This window comes from Pongo abelii, chromosome Y, assembly GCF_028885655.2.
Source record: "Pongo abelii isolate AG06213 chromosome Y, NHGRI_mPonAbe1-v2.0_pri, whole genome shotgun sequence".
NCBI lineage: Eukaryota > Metazoa > Chordata > Mammalia > Primates > Hominidae > Pongo > Pongo abelii.
Window position 1 is genome coordinate 46,367,333 of NC_072009.2, and position 16,483 is coordinate 46,383,815.

A 16,483-nucleotide genomic window follows, 5' to 3' on the forward strand; every position below is an offset into this window, starting at 1 on the left:
CTCACCATGTTTTACATTCAAGTTATTAATTTTATTATTATACATTAAGACTTAGGGTACATGTGCACAATGTGCAGGTTGGTTACATATGTATACATGTGCCATGCTGGAGTGCTGCACCCGTTAACTCATCATTTAGCATGAGGTATATCTCCTAATGCTATCCTACCCCTCCCCCCACCCCACAACAGTCCCCAGGGTGTGAAGTTCCCCTTCCAGTGTCCATGTGTTCTCATTGTTCAATACCCACCTATGAATGAGAATATGCAGTGTTTGGTTTTCTGTTCTTGCAATAGTTTACTGAGAATGATCATTTCCAATGTCAGCCATGTCTCTACAAAGGACATGAACTCATCATTTTTTATGGCTGCATAGTATTTCATAGTGTATATGTGCCACATTTTCTTAATCCTTCTATCATTGTTGGACATTTGGGTTGGTTCCAAGTCTTTGCTACTGTGAATACTGCCACAATAAATATACATGTGCATATGTCTTCATAGCAGCGTGATTTACAGTCCTTTGGGTATATACCCAGTAATGGGTTGGCTGGGTCAAATGGCATTTCTAGTTCTACATCCCTGATGAATCACCACACTGACTTCCACAAGGGTTGAAGTAGTTTACAGTCCCACCAACAGTGTAAAAGTGTTCCTATTTCTCCACATCCTCTCCAGAATCTGTTGTTTCCTGACATTTTAATGATTGCCATTCTAACTGGTGTGAGATGGTATCTCATTGTGGTTTTGATTTGTATTTCTCTGATGGCCAGTGATGATGAGCATTTTTTCATGTGTCTTTTGGCTGCATAAATGTCTTCTTTTGAGAAGTGTCTGTTCCTATCCTTTGCCTACTTTTTGATGGGGTTGTTTATTTTCTTCTTGTAAATTTGTTTGAGTTCATTGTAGATTCTGGATATTAGTCCTTTGTCAGATGAGTAGGTTGCGAAAATTTACTCCCATTTTGTAGGTTGCCTGTTCACTCTGATGGTAGTTTCTTTTGCTGTGCAGAAGCTCTTTAGTGTAATTAGATCCCATTTGTCAATTTTGGCTTTTGTTGCCATTGCTTTTGTTGTTTTAGACATGAAGTCCTTACCCATGCCTATGTCCTGAATGGTAATGTCTAGGTTCTCTTCTAAGGTTTTTATGGTTTTTGGTCTAACGTTTAAGTCTGTAATCCATCTTCAATTAATTTTTGTATAAAGTGTAAGGAACGGATCCAGTTTCAGCTTTCTATATATGGCTAGCCAGTCTTCCCCGCACCATTGATTAAATAGGGAATCGTTTCCCCATTGATAGTTTTTCTCAGGTTTGTCAAAGATCAGATAGTTGTAGATATGCAGCATTATTTCTGAGGGCTCTCTTTTGTTCCATTGATCTATATCCCTGTTTTGATACTAGTACCATGCTGTTTTGGTTACTGTAGCCTTCTAGTATAGTTTGAAGTCAGGTAGCGTGATGCCTCCAGCTTAGTTCTTTTGGCTTAGTATTGGCTTGCCAATGTGGGCTCTTTGTTGGTTCCATATGAACTTTAAAGTAGTTTTTTCCAATTCTGTGAAGAAAGTCATTTGAAGCTTGACGGGGATGGCATGGAGTCTTTAAAATACCTTGGGCAGTATGGCCATTTTCATGATATTTACTCTTCCTACCCATGAACATGGAATGTTCTTCCATTTGTTTGTATCCGCTTTTATTTCATTGAGCAGTGGTTTCTAGTTCTCCTTCAAGTGGTCCTTCACGTCCCTTGTAAGTTGGATTCCTAGGTATTTTATTCTCTTTCAAGCAGTTGTGAGTGGGAGTTCACTCACGATTTGGCTCTCTGTCTGTTATTGGTGTATAAGAATGCTTGTGATTTTTGTACACTGATTTTGTATCCTGAGACTTTGCTGAAGTTGCTTATCAGGTTAAAGAGATTTAGGGCTGAGACAAAGGGGTTTTCTAGATATACAATCATGTCATCTGCAAACAGGGACAATTTGACTTCTTCTTCTCCTAATCGAATACCCTTTATTTCCTTTTCCTGACTAATTGACCTGGACAGAACTTCCAACACTACATTGTATGAGAGTGGTGAGAGAGGGCATCCCTCTTTACTTCCAACTGTGTGGTCAATTTTGGAATAGGTGTGGTGCGGTGCTGAAACAAACTGATTTTGTGTCAGTTTTCAAAGGGAATGCTTCCAGTTTTTGCCCATTCGGTATGATATTGGCTTTGGGTTTGTCATAGATAGGTCTTATTATTTTGAGATACATCCCATCAATACCTAATTTATTGAGCGTTTTTAAAATGAAGTGTTGTTGAATTTTGTCAAAGGACTTTTCTGCATCTATTGAGATAATCATATGGTTTTTGTCTTTGGTTCTGTTTATATGCTGGATTACACTTATTGATTTGCATATATTGAACCATCCTTGTATCCCATGGATGAAGCCCACTTGATCATGGTGGATAAGCATTTTGATGTGTTGCTGGATTCGGTTTGCCAGTATTTTATTGAGGATTTTTACATCAGTGTTCATCAAGGATATTGGCCTAAAATTCTCTTTTTTCGTTGTGTCTCTGCCAGGCTTTTGTATCAGGAAGATGCTGGCCTCATAAAATGTGTTAGGGAGAATTCCCTCTTTTCTATTGATTGGAATAGTTTCAGAAGGAATGGTACCAGTTCCTCATGTACCTGTGGTAGAATTCGGCTGTGAATCCATCTGGTCCTGGACTCTTTTTTATTGGTAAACTATTGATTATTGACACAATTTCAGAGACTGTTATTAGTGTATTCAGAGATTCAACTTCTTCCTGTTTTAGTTTTCAGAGGGTGTATGTTTCAAGGAATTTATCCATTTCTTCTTGATTTTCTAGTTTATTTGCGTAGAGGTGTTTGTAGTATTCTCTGATGGTCATTTGTATTTCTGTGGGATTGGTGGTGATATCCCCTTTATTATTTTTTATTGTGTCTGTTCGATTCTTCTCTTTTTTCATCTTTATTAGTCTTGCTAGTGGTCTATATATTTTGTTGATCCTTTCAAAAAACCAGCTCCTGGATTCCTTAGTTTTTTGAAGGATTTTTTGTGTCTCTATTTCCCACAGTTCTGCTCTGATTTTAGTTATTTCTTGCCTTCTGCTAGCTTTTGAATGTGTTTGCTCTTGCTTTTCTAGGTCTTTTAATTGTGATGTTAGGGGGTCAATTCTAGATCTTTCCTGTTTTCTCTTGTGGGCAATTCAGTGTTATAGGTTTCCCTCTACACGCTGCTCTGAATGTGTCCCAGAGATTCTGGTATGTTGTGCTTTTGTTCTCATTGGTTTCAAAGAACATCTTTATTTCTGCCTTCCTTTTATTATGTACTCAGTAGTCATTCAGCAGCAGGTTGTTTAGTTTTCATGTAGTTGAGTGGTTTTGAGTGGGTTTCTTAATCCTGAGTTCTAGTTTGATTGCACTGTGGTCTGAGAGACAGTTTGTTATAATTTCTGTTCTTTTACGCTTGCTGAGGAGAGCTTTACTTCCAACTATGTGGTCAATTTTGGAATAGGTGTGGTGTGGTGCTGAAAAAATATATATTCTGTTGATTTGGTTTGGAGAGTTCTGTAGATGTCTATTAGGTCCACTTGGTTCAGAACTGAGTTCAATTCCTGGGGATCCTTGTTAACTTTCTGTCTTGTTGATCTGTCTAACATTGACAGTGGGGTGTTAAAGTCCCCCGATATTATTGTGTGGGAGTCTAAGTCACTTTGTAGGTCACTCAGGAATTACTTTGTGAAACTTGGTGCTTCTCTATTGGTTGCATACGTATTTAAGATAGTTAGCTCTTCTTGTTGAATTGATCCCTTTCCATTATGTAATGGCCTTCTTTGTCTCTTTTGATCTTTGTGGCTTTTATTTCTGTTTTATCAGAGACTAGGATTGCCACCCCTGCCTTTTTTTTTTGTTTTCCTTTTGCTTGGTAGATCTTCCTCCATCATTTAATTATGAGCCTATGTGTGTCTCTGCACGTGAGATGGGTTTCCTGAATACAGCACACCGATTTGTCTTGATCCTTTATCCAATTTTCCAGTCTGTGTCTTTTAATTGGAGCATTTAGTCCATTTACATTTAAGGTTAATATTGTTATGTGTGAATTGGATCCTGTCATTATGATGCTAGCTGGTTATTTTGCTCATTAGTTGATGCAGTTTCTTCCTAGCCTTGATGGTCTTTACAGTTTAACATGATTTTGTAGTGGCTCATACCAGTTGTTCCTTTCCATGTTTAGTGTTTCCTTCAGGAGCTCTTTTAGATCAGTCCCGGTGGTGACAAAATCTGTCAGCATTTGCTTGTCTGTAAAGTATTTTGTTTCTCCTTCTCCTATGAAGTTTAGTTTGGCTGGATATGAAATTCTGGGTTGAAAATTCTTTTGTTTAAGAATGTTGAATATTGGCCCCCACTCTCTTCTGGCTTGTAGAGTTTCTTCCGACAGATCCACTGTTAGTCTGATGGGCTTCCCCTTGTGGGTAACCCGACCTTTCTCTCTGGCTTCCCTCAAGTTATTAATTGTTAAAAGGTATTATTATAATGTGTAATTGAGAGTACTCTATATAAATTTAATCTCCAGGTGAGGTAGAAGAGTAAGAGTTGCTTGTAGTGAAAATAAATTCTAGAAAGACATGGAAATGTACATTTTGCCTAGAGGTAAAGGATTTTCTTTAATTAACGAAAATAAAGCTATCTGTTTACTCAAATTGTGAAAATAGCTTTAAAAAAATTAATCTTGCAAAAGAAAACTCTGCACACCCAGGCACTAGATTGAAAAGGTTGTTAGGTTTTTTTCTGCCATTAAGCATTGAAGAGAAAACACAACAAAAATTTCTTGAAACATTAATCTTCTCTTCAGCAAATTTGTAGAAGGTTGTCAAAACGTTGTAACAAGTTTGTGAAAATCTCACCTCTGTGTCAATCTTTCTAAAGTTAAATATAATTTTACATAAGTTTTCATTAAGCTTAAGGTTAATATTGGGAGACAACTACAAGGGGAAAATTTGTCATTCTGAAAGAGATTATTACATAATATTGAAAACTGATAAAAATTTTTCTGCCCTTTCAAACATTTCTACCAACTATATTTTGGCAAAAACAATGATTTATGGAAATCTGGATTTGGATATCATAACATTAAAAGTCTTAATCCTCTAAAATATTTAGCAGGCTTCCCAGAATAAAATTGTAACCTCGAGGATGTGTTTTCTGAAACCTGTGTTTTGGATGCCTCATAGAGCCCCTGGGGCATTAAAAAAAAAAAGTTAAACAGTATTATAAAACATATTTTAACACATGTGATTTTGATGGTAATATTTTATTTTTTCAGAATATATTTTAGTGAGTAATATTAACACAGGTCTCAAAACCACATTAGGTTTTTCACGTTCTTAATATCTGAATATGTGCTATCAATTTTAATTAAGGTGATTATGTTAAGCTGTTGTAAACCACAGAAGTAACCAAATGTCTTTGCCTATTCTGTTTCTAACCACACTAGATGTTTTGCCATGTACAGACATTTAATCTTTATCAAGAATAATGGCTTAAAATTAGCTGTAGAGCTTTACTAGCTGTTGTCAACTGTAGGTTTTTTTTATAACAGGAAAATTTACAGAACTTAGGAATAGCTATAAAAATTATAGGAACGCCTATAAATATCAAGTAGGACAAAAGTTAAAATAGATTAAACTAACAGAAGAATGAAGCAATCTCTTTAACTTTATTTTAGAACATTTCTAATTCTTGTTTTGTTTTTTGAAGTCAAGTGCACTTTCTTTTAAACTAGTTACAGCTTTTAACACTGTCGATTGGTATACTCCTGTTAAAAAAAATTGGAACACACTTTTTTTCCCTATGCCTAGTTCCTCTAAAATTCGGAAAGTGTGTGTGATTATTCTTAACTTACAGCAATATAACTGTTTTAATCAGTGCAACAAAAAATGTATTTTCATTTGCAACATAACCCAATAGAATAAGCTGGTTGATTTTCTAAGGCTTTGACTGGAAGCGTGTGCCTTCTTTAGTGAATTACATCTGACTTTTAGAACCAATAAAAGCCCTCTAAGAAACCCGGCCTTATACTTTGTTTACACAGTCCCAATACAGGTTTTCTAATCTGTGGTAAGAAAAAAAAAAGCCACTTCCTATCAGGCCTAGGAACCACATGCACTTGGAATCTCAAAAAATAGAGGAGTTCTCCCAAATAATATGTATCTAAGGGTGAAACCTATGGCTGGATTCAGCTTTATAATGTCCTATTTAAGATTCCTTGTAAAATAGAGATTCATAAAACCCCATAAGGAAAGCCCATGTAAAGGTATTTCTCACAGCACTGAACAAAAATTGTCTGGCTAAGTGTAAGACAAGTCTGTTTTGCCAATGACTACAGTTTATCATGATTCATTCTTAACAAAAATTAGGACTAGAAAAAAGATATGTGTCTCAAAGCCTGTCACACCCCTATCACCAATTTCTCACTTCATAAGTTATTTTTAATATTTTCTTACAATTTTAATTAACCTTTTTATTTTTATTTTTTTTCTGTCCACCAACTGGTGAGGTCCAGCTACAGTTCTTGGAAAACAGAAAGATATGAGTAATAGAGAAATCTAGAACAATATTCTAATTCTGGGAATGTATTCCACAAATATTTTCAGATAATAGAAGAAAATGTGGTTCCTGTAACAGAATTTTTGCTTTGAAGGATCAAATCAAGAAAACTAAATAAACCCAAGTCTCATGTAACAAAATCTTAACTGGTATAAATATAGCCACAATTATATGGGCATGTTAGCAGCCTTGAAGTATTTCAGTTGTTCTTACTCTCCTTGTCTAGTTGTGACATGCTTTTTCTAATAATCGAAACTGGTTTTCTTTTTTGCCTTAAGTCTATCACACCTTAAAATGTAACGCAAATTAAACCATGCATTAACATGTCTTTCTTCTACAAACTCTTAAACCAACCCTCAGTAGAATCCCACCTACTGTTTTCTACACAACACTCTTCTCCAGCAGAAAGCATCCGGAAAGACCAATACCCAATCTCCTAAGAGAAGTTAGAGTTTTCATTTCTGAGGGAAGACAAAGACAAGTTAGCTTGCTTTCCATATGAAAACAGCAAGGAAATGGTTTCTGGAAGACCCCCAATCAACAGGTAAGGGCCTGATTCCAACGTAATAATCAGACCAAAAGAAGCGTAGGCACCAGTAAGGGATCTAACACAGAAGCTTGTGCCTGATAGCACGGCTGCAGCAACAGAAATAACAGAACTTTCAGTCCATTCAGATAAAATCTTGTACAATCCTCTCACTCATTCAGATGGGGGAATCAATGCCTGGCATAAGCATGCTGTTTTCTGTATACTCAGAGGGCTTTCCGAAAATAAAGTGTTTTTTTTTTTTTTTTTTTTTTTTTTTGTGGGCATAAACCCAGTGAGATGTAGTGGGTAATGGCTGAATATTTATTTTTGTATTTGATTGGTTGCTCAACCCATATGAATCATCATTTCAGTCCCTGATTATTCCTGAGTCAGCATCCCAGGACAAGCTTTTACTTTAGGTCCTGTGCCAAGCTAAGCAGTCTTCGCAAATTACCACTTCACACTGCTCCCAGGCAAAGTGCCTGGGTTAAGCTGTCTAATAGGTCCTGGGCCTGGGCAAAGCTAAGTCACACATTCTCCAAGACAGCTTGCAAACTAAGTACATATCTTTATTTTTTAGGCCATAAAAACCTTAAACCCCAGTGGACAACTTATTCAAGCTTCTATCTCTGCTGGCAGAGAGCTTGTTTTTCCAGTTATTTAAACTTTTGCTCCAAACAGTTTCCTTTGTTTACAATCCTTAATTTTCTTAAATGTAAAAGAAAAGACTCTTAGTGTTATCTGAAATGAAAGAAAGGCTGTTACATCCTGGTGCATTGTTAAAAGAACAATATTATCTGAACGTATGACATATTTTTGCAGCTTTCTTTTGATGTCAGGGTCTGTTTGAGTAATAAACTTTTCTCTTAAGATTAACTTTATCTTAACTCAATAGGGAAGTAGGAACATGTATTTCACTAAAGCCTCTCTCAGGATTTTTAAAACGCCTCTATAATTTGTATGTCTTTTTAACCTATTATGAATAGTTTAGAGTAATTATGATGTTTTGTACTGTTCACTAATAAGCCTTCCAGTAGGCTCACTAATATTTTTTCACTCCGATATAGGATCAATAAGATTCCAATCGAGTTATCAGCAGTTCTTCCTTTCCTATTATGAATAAGAATTCTGTTATCAGTTCAAATTTTTTCCTTTCCACCCTCTCTTTTTCAAGATTTTGGAAAAGACATGTGGTTCATCCACGGATAAGTCTGCTATCTGTAAAGCTGCGTGCTTTATGGCAACAGCTAGGGTTTGGTTTAGGAGTAGTGTATCATCTATTCAGGTATGATTAAGCACTTGAATTAGATTTTGAAATATCACTGTATGTCCACTGGTGTCATCAGGGGACATTTGCTTAAGTTTTTCTTTTTTTTATCTAAGTCCCTACAATGAGAAGAAAATTTCTACTATACTAGCATCACATCTATGCAGTATTTTCTGCAGGGGCAACAGTGAGGTTGGGGTTTCTTTAGTGGCACAAGAAGACAAGCTGATGAAAAGGCAATTGGAGATTCTAAATGAGGGTGGCATGTATGGCATTTAGAAGATATATTTGAGTGTTCCTCAGGGGCTTGTCTCTGACTTAATGAATTATCTCTTTGAAACTTGCCTGTTATCACTGCCAAGAGGGCAGAGTCAGTTTTACCATGCTTAGAAACATCTGGGTTTTCTCCCAAGTCAAAGCAAGGTTGAATAAAAAAAGAAAAAATCAAACTCTTTTCTTTGCCATCTGAAGAAAAGATGTATCTGTTGAATAGTACTAAAATGAACACGTCCCTCAGAAAGCTAGGCATGTCTGTCCTGGAGTTGTTAGGGCTGTTGTGCCCTTGAGCAATAAATACATAAGTAAGCCACTTTCTTTTTTCAGAGTCTCACAGTCAATGAAATTTCTGCATTTCAGACAGTAATCTAGAGAGGTTCACACTGCAGACAGTTTGTGAACTTTCTAAAGAAATATAGAAAAAAATCTTCCTATTATCTTTTTCCCCCTTTTGAAATAGCCCTGACTGAATAGAAAGATAGGATATTCCTTGATTTTCCATTCCTCTTGTCTTTTCTGAGTCTGGTGACTGACATAGTTGTCCCCCATGGATGCAAGCTAAACCTTCACTCACAGCTCCGGAGGAGCTAGAGACCCGGACAAGTAACGTTTACCTGCACAGGCTTTAGCTCTCCACTGGTGACTCCTGGTTGATTTCTTAAGCCTACTCAACCCAGAAGATAACCAAAGTAACTTGGGAACCTAAAAAAAAAGATGGTACAGTCATTGGATTCTAGCAAGACACTTGTATAGAGTAAGAATTTTAATGCTATTTGTGGCTTCCCTTGCTATGGCTTAGAAAAAATATTGAAATTGCAGGAAACAAGATCGATTGACTTTGAAACATAAAATTCTCTGTTAGTTTAAATGTCATTGCTGCTGGAGGAAGAAGGTGTGCCTCAAAACAAGTAAAGCTTGTATGGTTGGCTTTCATAAGGCAGTACCTAGCTAAAGTGTGTCTCTCAAAGTCACCTTCTTTCTGATTATTGAAAGTGGAAATTTTCTGTTTACTGATAGGGCACAGAGCCTTATTACTGTTAGAGGGATATAGGAGAGAGAAGAGTTAAAAAACCAAGGGTTTTGTGCAAAGAACTGGCAAGGCTTCTCCAGAGAGAAAAAACTCCTTTCAGTAGGTTGCATTTTAAGATCTAAAATGTTCCATGAAAATGCTGAATCCCAGGTTTATATACTCAAAAGTTAGAAAAAGAAGGTTAATGCTCTATCACCTGTCCCCACAGTATGCGTCTCTGTAGAAAAAAGATGTGTCTCACAAACAAACTCTTTAGATATATGTGGTTGTGTGGAGTTTTTAAAGAGAAATAACCAGCCAATAAGAGAAATTTTATTTGAATGTATGCCATTCCCTAAGGTGACGTGAATATCTATCATCAGTGGACAAAAAGATCCTTATCAAATAAGAATGTTTAGATCACAATTTTGAATTCTTCCTATTTGAAAGAAAAAAATCACAAAATAGCAACTCTTTGAATTGTATTTCTAATGACTGACTTTTACCAGTGAGCTTCCATCTCCAGATCGCAACATTGTATACAAAGAAGAAACAGAAGGGACATTAGCCACACAATGACAAAATATAAATAAATAAAATGCCACAGAAAAGCCTGAAATTTTTGGTGGCAACACTCTGATAGACTGTCAGAAACTGGAGTTAGTTTTGAGGTCTTCACATAACACCGTGATATAGTCTTATCCAGAAATCTTCAATTAACTTAGATATCCTTTCAGTCCTATGTGACAGCTGGATCCTCTGTGAAAGAAAATGGTTGGAACAGAGGCAACTTTTTCAACAGCAGAGGGTGAAAAGAGACTGCCATTGTGTCTCCCAACATCCCTTTCTCCTAAGCTTTGTAAGAATGGCAGGCAATCTATCGCATTTTACCTGGCACTTGCCCAGAGCTTTCTTTGCTCTTCAGAAATTAAAAAAAGAAAAAACAAACAACAAAAACAAACAAACAAAAACTGAGAACAAGGGGCAGATGTGAATGCAAATAGAGGACAAGCTGCAGATATGAATGTAAGTAGTTTGGAATTGCACTCCTACTCACCTTTTTTATTTAATGGATTCTCACTCTGTCACTTAAGCTGGAGTCCAGTTGCAAGATCTTGGGTAACCACAAGCTCCATCTCTGGGATTTATGCCACTCTCTTGCCTTAGCCTACCAAGTAGCTGTCACTACAGGTGCCCACCACCACACCTGGCTAATTTTTTGTATTTTTAATAGACTTCATGGGAGCTTCACCATGTTAGCCAGGATCATCTCAATCTCGATCTCCTTGTGATCTGCCCGCATTGGCCACCCACAGTGCTGTGATAACACGCATGAGCCACCATGCCCAGCTACTAGTGACCTTTTTAATTAAAGCCTTTCCCAGTCCATGAACCAAAAGCAAACCTTGCTGTGCCCCTGTGAACCAAAATCTATCAGGTGACACACAGATTTTTTAATCTGAAGAAAATTAAATATTATGAATGCAAAAGGGGAGATGATAGCAAATGTGTAATATGTTAACTTCTGGTGGAGTAGAGTCAGTTGCCCACTCTGAAAAAGAGTCTGATATTTTTATGGACTCAGAAGAAAGAAAATGTACTAACTAGTTTTGAAGAAAGCACTACTTATCTTTCCTGGGTCCTTGTGCCTGGAACTGTTAATAGCTGATGCAATGACTCAGCTTGGCTCAGGAACTTGGCCCTGAGCCCCACAAGAGCTAAAGTGAAAGCATGGCCCAGGACCTTGGCATGGGACCAGAGGCTAAAATGATAATTTACAGAAATTTGGCTCAGGGCTTGAAGCGTGTTTAGTAACATAAGGTGCCCTTTGTAACACACTGTAGTCCAATATGGACATGTTCTGAAAAAGAGACTATTTCCTGGAAGCAATCTGGTTACACAAAAAGCACAACATTTTAATGCGTGGTCTTGTTTTTTTATCTGAGTAGCTGTGTGCATGTCTTAAGCACACACACAAAAAAGTTGGGCTTTAAAAAAAAAATTATTTGCTTGCACCACGGGATTGTACAGGATTCTTAAAATTCTGTCTGCAGCCTGATAGTCCAGGCTGCTTCTCTGCCTGTGGAAATTTTCCCAATAATCCACCACAACTATGTAGCTTTTCTTTGTCAATACTATTGAAGACCTAGAAAGTTTCTGAGGGTCGAAGGCACATTCTTTGAAGTTTCCTATGTGCAAGGTTTTGAGCCGTGAAGCACCCGACATCTTTGTAAATATTGTAAAATTGTACGTGCCTTCTTAGCAGTCATATCAGAAAAGCCCACAAGAAACAACTCACAAACATCAGAGAAACATTCTCCCTGGAAACAATCAAAACAAAATTTTCTTACTCCAGGTTTTCTCATCTTCTTGATGTAGAGAATCTTTTACTCACATCATCATCAACTTTTCCAGTTTTTACATCCAACCCTCCATGTTCCTTACTACTCCTACAGGAAATGCCCAATGAATGATGGGCCAGTAAAGTGCAAGTTTCTTTTTCATTACAGTGCCTTAAACAAATAAAGTAAGACCTGGGGAAGTTTTATGATACATCAATACATATATAGAGCCTTTCTAATATCTAGCCCTTTTTTTGGGGTCTTAAATGGGAAGACGTTATGTTATTGCTAAGCCAAAATCTTACTGTTTCTGACAAAAAGCCCTATAGTCAACAGAAAGATGCTGGGCCAAAACACATTTCTTCTATAGCATGTCAAAGAGAGAAAAGCAGTCAAAGAGAGAAAGAGTGAAGAAAAGACAAGATCCTAATCTCCAGTAGAAAGAGAGACAGAGCCCTTTGAAAAACCTAATTTAAGCCATAGTGATCCCATAGATAAGAAAAAGAAAAAAAGAAAAGTAGAAGAAAAAAGAAAGCAGGACATTTGCCCTTTAGACATCCCAGATCTAAACCTTTCCCAAGCCAGGGCTGAGATGACGTCTTTGGGTCTTTGCATTTTCTGGCATTTCTTCTTTTCTGGATGATACTGCATTCTTCAGTGCCTGCAGAAAAGAAAGCTTGTGGTATGCCTGATTCACCTAAAGATCTGCAGGGAATTGTCACCTGTACCAGCACCTGACCTGCTTACCTCATCACAGATAACATGCAAAGCTGTGTGCAGTGGCTGGACTCAACCAACACTCACTCACGCATCTGCCTCCATTCTGTGCCTGGCACATCCATAGCAAACTGAAACCTAAGCCCATAGTTGGAGTTGAGTGCAGGCTGTAAGATGGGTGTGTAAAATTAGACAAGCAGGCTCAAGGGAAACTTGCACAAGGGTGACATCATCCACAGAGATTGTTGGCTGGTGAAGCGACACCCTAGAGATCTTGTGACAAAGATGACATTCATCGCCAGTGGCCAGTGGATTATTCAATTATGCCTATGTAATGGAGCCTCGATAAAAATTAGCAAGACAGTATTCATAGAGCTTTTGGGTAACTGAACACATGCAGTGTTCTAGAAATTTGTGTGCTCATAAAAAGAGACACTGATAATTTTAAAGGCCGTACAGAGTGTAGGTGTCTTTGTTTTGAAAGAAGTTTCTGCCTTTAATAATGTGTCCAGAATTTTAACTTATTAACTAGAGCACACTCTAAGGTAACATAAATCTGCACATTACAAACATTAGAACGTGGGTATTTCCACAAAAATGATTCCATAATTCACCAGTACAGTGCAACAAGTTTTACTTTAGAGAGATAAAGTTTTCTTTTGTCAACTGGGTAAGAACTAGACATTTATAAAGGAAAATAAAATCAAGTGATATCTCACCACAAATTCTAGTCATATGTTCAGTTTAGGAGAATGATCTCCAGTGAATTTTGTGCCAGAAATATTTATTCTAAAAGAAAAGTCTTTTAATTTATAATTGTGTGTCTCTGAAGTGCTTGTGCCACTGTAAAGTCAAGGGCACCATCTCATACCATTTTGTGTCCTTCTGGGAGGGAAGCCGAGGCTGCCTTATAACCCAGTAGAGGTATTCTAGCATGTAAAAGTAAGAAAAATCAACATTATTACGTGATTCTCTGTCATAAACATCCAATAAATCACAACTCTGGTCTTATATATAGTAGTAGCCATAGATACACATTAGGGCTTCCAAGAAGAATCTAGTACCCAACAGTCTGCTTTTATATTTGGGCTTATGTGAGCGTAAAATAACCACATTTGGGCAAACAAGCTGTTTTATTACTTCTTTTAAAGCTGCAGTGCTCAAAAATGATGTAATAATTTAAATACCTGGCTTGGGCATTTCCGGTTGTGTTTCCAAGCCTTAGCTATGGGTGAAACTGTTTTGGGCTATGAAGATGGATTAGGGCATCTTGCAACTCATGATGCATTTGGTTCAGCTTAGTTCTCGTGTCCTGAGCAGTCAGACTGACAACTAAAACTCATCCGTTTTATTTTCAACATACTTTAACATGGATTCTGTCCCTTGGGCTGAGCTCCAGATCTTCCTCAGCACCTCACACTCTCTCTCATTGGCCTGTTCCAACTCCAACTTAATATTAGAGTGAACAAGGGCCTTAGATTCTTCCAGTACAATTTGATTATATGAGGCAAGCTCCTTAATTTGAATCATAACCTCTTGGGTGAAAGTTCCACTCAAAAATACCTGAGAGACCAGGCCTTTGGCACATGCCTCCCGTGCTGTCAGCTTTCGCCCAGCAAATAACATTTCATTGGCAGATGCTTTACCCATCATTTTTTGAAATGTAATAGTTGAACAGCCATCTGGACTCTGTCCAAAGGTCATATAAGGGGTTTGGAACCAAGCCTTTTCATTAGCCCACACGAGATCACAAAGGGGCAGGATGGATGCACCCAGTCCAATGGCGGGGCCATTGACTGATACAACAATAGGCTTTTTAAATTGAATAAAAGTATTCACAAAGTTCTTGATGGTATCCACCATTTCAAGGCTTGCTCTGTTTCTGTCGTTCCTTAAGCGCTTCACAAAGTACCCAAAATCAAGACCGCAGCAAAAGACACTTCCAGCTGCACTGAACAGCACGAGCTTGCTGTCATCCACAGCAGCGTTATTAAGAGCATTAACTATTTCTTTAATTACTTCTGTATTCAGTGCATTTTTTTCTGTGGATCTAGTTGATAGCACTATCTGGGTGAATCCATCCTCTTTCTTCACTACAATGTCTCTGTATGTGCTGGCACTTTCTGTTAGCTTTATGGTAAAGTACATCTTCTTGATAAAAGGCTGGTCTCTGCTGTCATCAGTAATATTTCTTTGCCCACCTTTCACTCTTGGAACTGAGGTATGCATGTCTGTTGTTCCATTGGCTGCTAATGGGTCTACTAATACCACTATACCTTTTTGGGTAGCTGAACCTGTGGCCATTGAAGCGGTAACTGAGCCAGACATCTGCGACATTGGTGGGTGTATCTGAGTCTTGTTCTCTATTCCAGGCTGTTCTGCACCAGGACGTGACAAAGGGTCCTGGAGGAGTTTCCCTTCTGTCACCTCGAAGACCACCGTGTCCTGCTGATCTGCTGCAATAGGGTACAGTTTCTCAAGTTTCTGAAAGCCACTCACAGTTTTCTTGTCGTTAAAGGGGCTTTCAGGTGCAAGGGTCTTGATAGTTGAATGTATTTTCTCCATATTCTGTGTGTCGGAGAGAAGTGAAGCTGCCTTCCTCCTAATGATCTTGCTGGCAGCAAATAACTTGCTGTTTTTGGATCTGTGGTGTCTATCCGTCACTTGCGTTGTAGGAGAGTTCTTAGAATAGCTCGCTTTTGTAGATCTAGAAGTTCTTCTTCTGGCATTGTTTGAAAAAATTCTACTGGTTCTAGTCCATGTCAGTTTTTTCTGTTTTTCAGTCTGTCGTCTATTAAAATCAAGTATACATTTTTCACAGTTCCTGAGGTGCTGCTCTGGTTCCCAAGTGTCATCCTGTTGGTTGTAACCTTTCCACCGAATCAAATACTCTGTATTCCCATTTTTATCTCGTCTTTTGTCAACAATACTTTCAACCTCAAACTCCTGGGAAGCCATGAGGAAAGACACAGGATTGGAGCAGTTGCTGTGCCAACTTTGTTTCAGTTGTGTCTCCACATAGCCACTCCTTTCTGCCTCCAGTTCTTCACCAGGTTCTGCATATGGATGAACCTCTTCTATTTCGTCACCACTGGTGTAGTGAAAATTGTGTGAAATAGCGGCTATGCTATGGTGCATGATAGCTTGCTCAGTAGCCTCAGGTGAGAGTAGGTAAATCCACAGCCACAACCTTCTGTTGTAGAACAGAAAGCGTTCTTCCTGCCTGTTACTCTTTTGTGTTTGTTTGTTTAATTGTGGTTGCTATGACGATTGTATGGAAGATTCTATTCTTATAACATTTTTAAAGTTACACTAGCTTGTCTTCAGTAACATACAAAACCTTCACTCCTGTATAATGTACCTCCACTATTTCACTTATTGAGTCCTCAAAATTATACCTTTATTCAGTTTATGTCAAAAACAGAAATTAGAGGTAGTTTTTTTTATTAAATATATTTGTGTTTTAAGGTACGTGGAGAACAACTTGTGGAAGTGCATGTTGTTAATTGTTTTTTTTTCTTTTTGAGATGGAGTCTCACTCTGTCACCCAGGCTGGAGCGCAGTGGTGCAATCTTGGCTCATTGAAAGCTCCATCTCCCGGATTCATGCCATTCTCCTGTGTCAGCCTCCCAAGTAGCTGAGACTACAGGCGCCTGCCACCTTGCCTGTCGAATTTTTTGTACTTTTAGGAGAGACTGGGTTTCACCGTGTTAGCCTGGGTTGTCTTG

At 37.9% G+C, this 16,483-nt stretch overlaps 1 protein-coding gene across 1 annotated transcript; it reads right to left on the minus strand.

Moving 5' to 3' along the window:
• Nucleotides 1–13,878: 13,878 nt before the first annotated feature.
• LOC129053198 (testis-specific chromodomain protein Y 1) lies at nucleotides 13,879–16,182 on the minus strand. The gene has a single exon (XM_054545349.2). It carries the CDS (start codon nucleotides 15,891–15,893, stop codon nucleotides 14,088–14,090), a length of 1,806 nt encoding a protein of 601 aa, XP_054401324.1. The 5' UTR covers nucleotides 15,894–16,182; the 3' UTR covers nucleotides 13,879–14,087.
• Nucleotides 16,183–16,483: the final 301 nt, after the last annotated feature.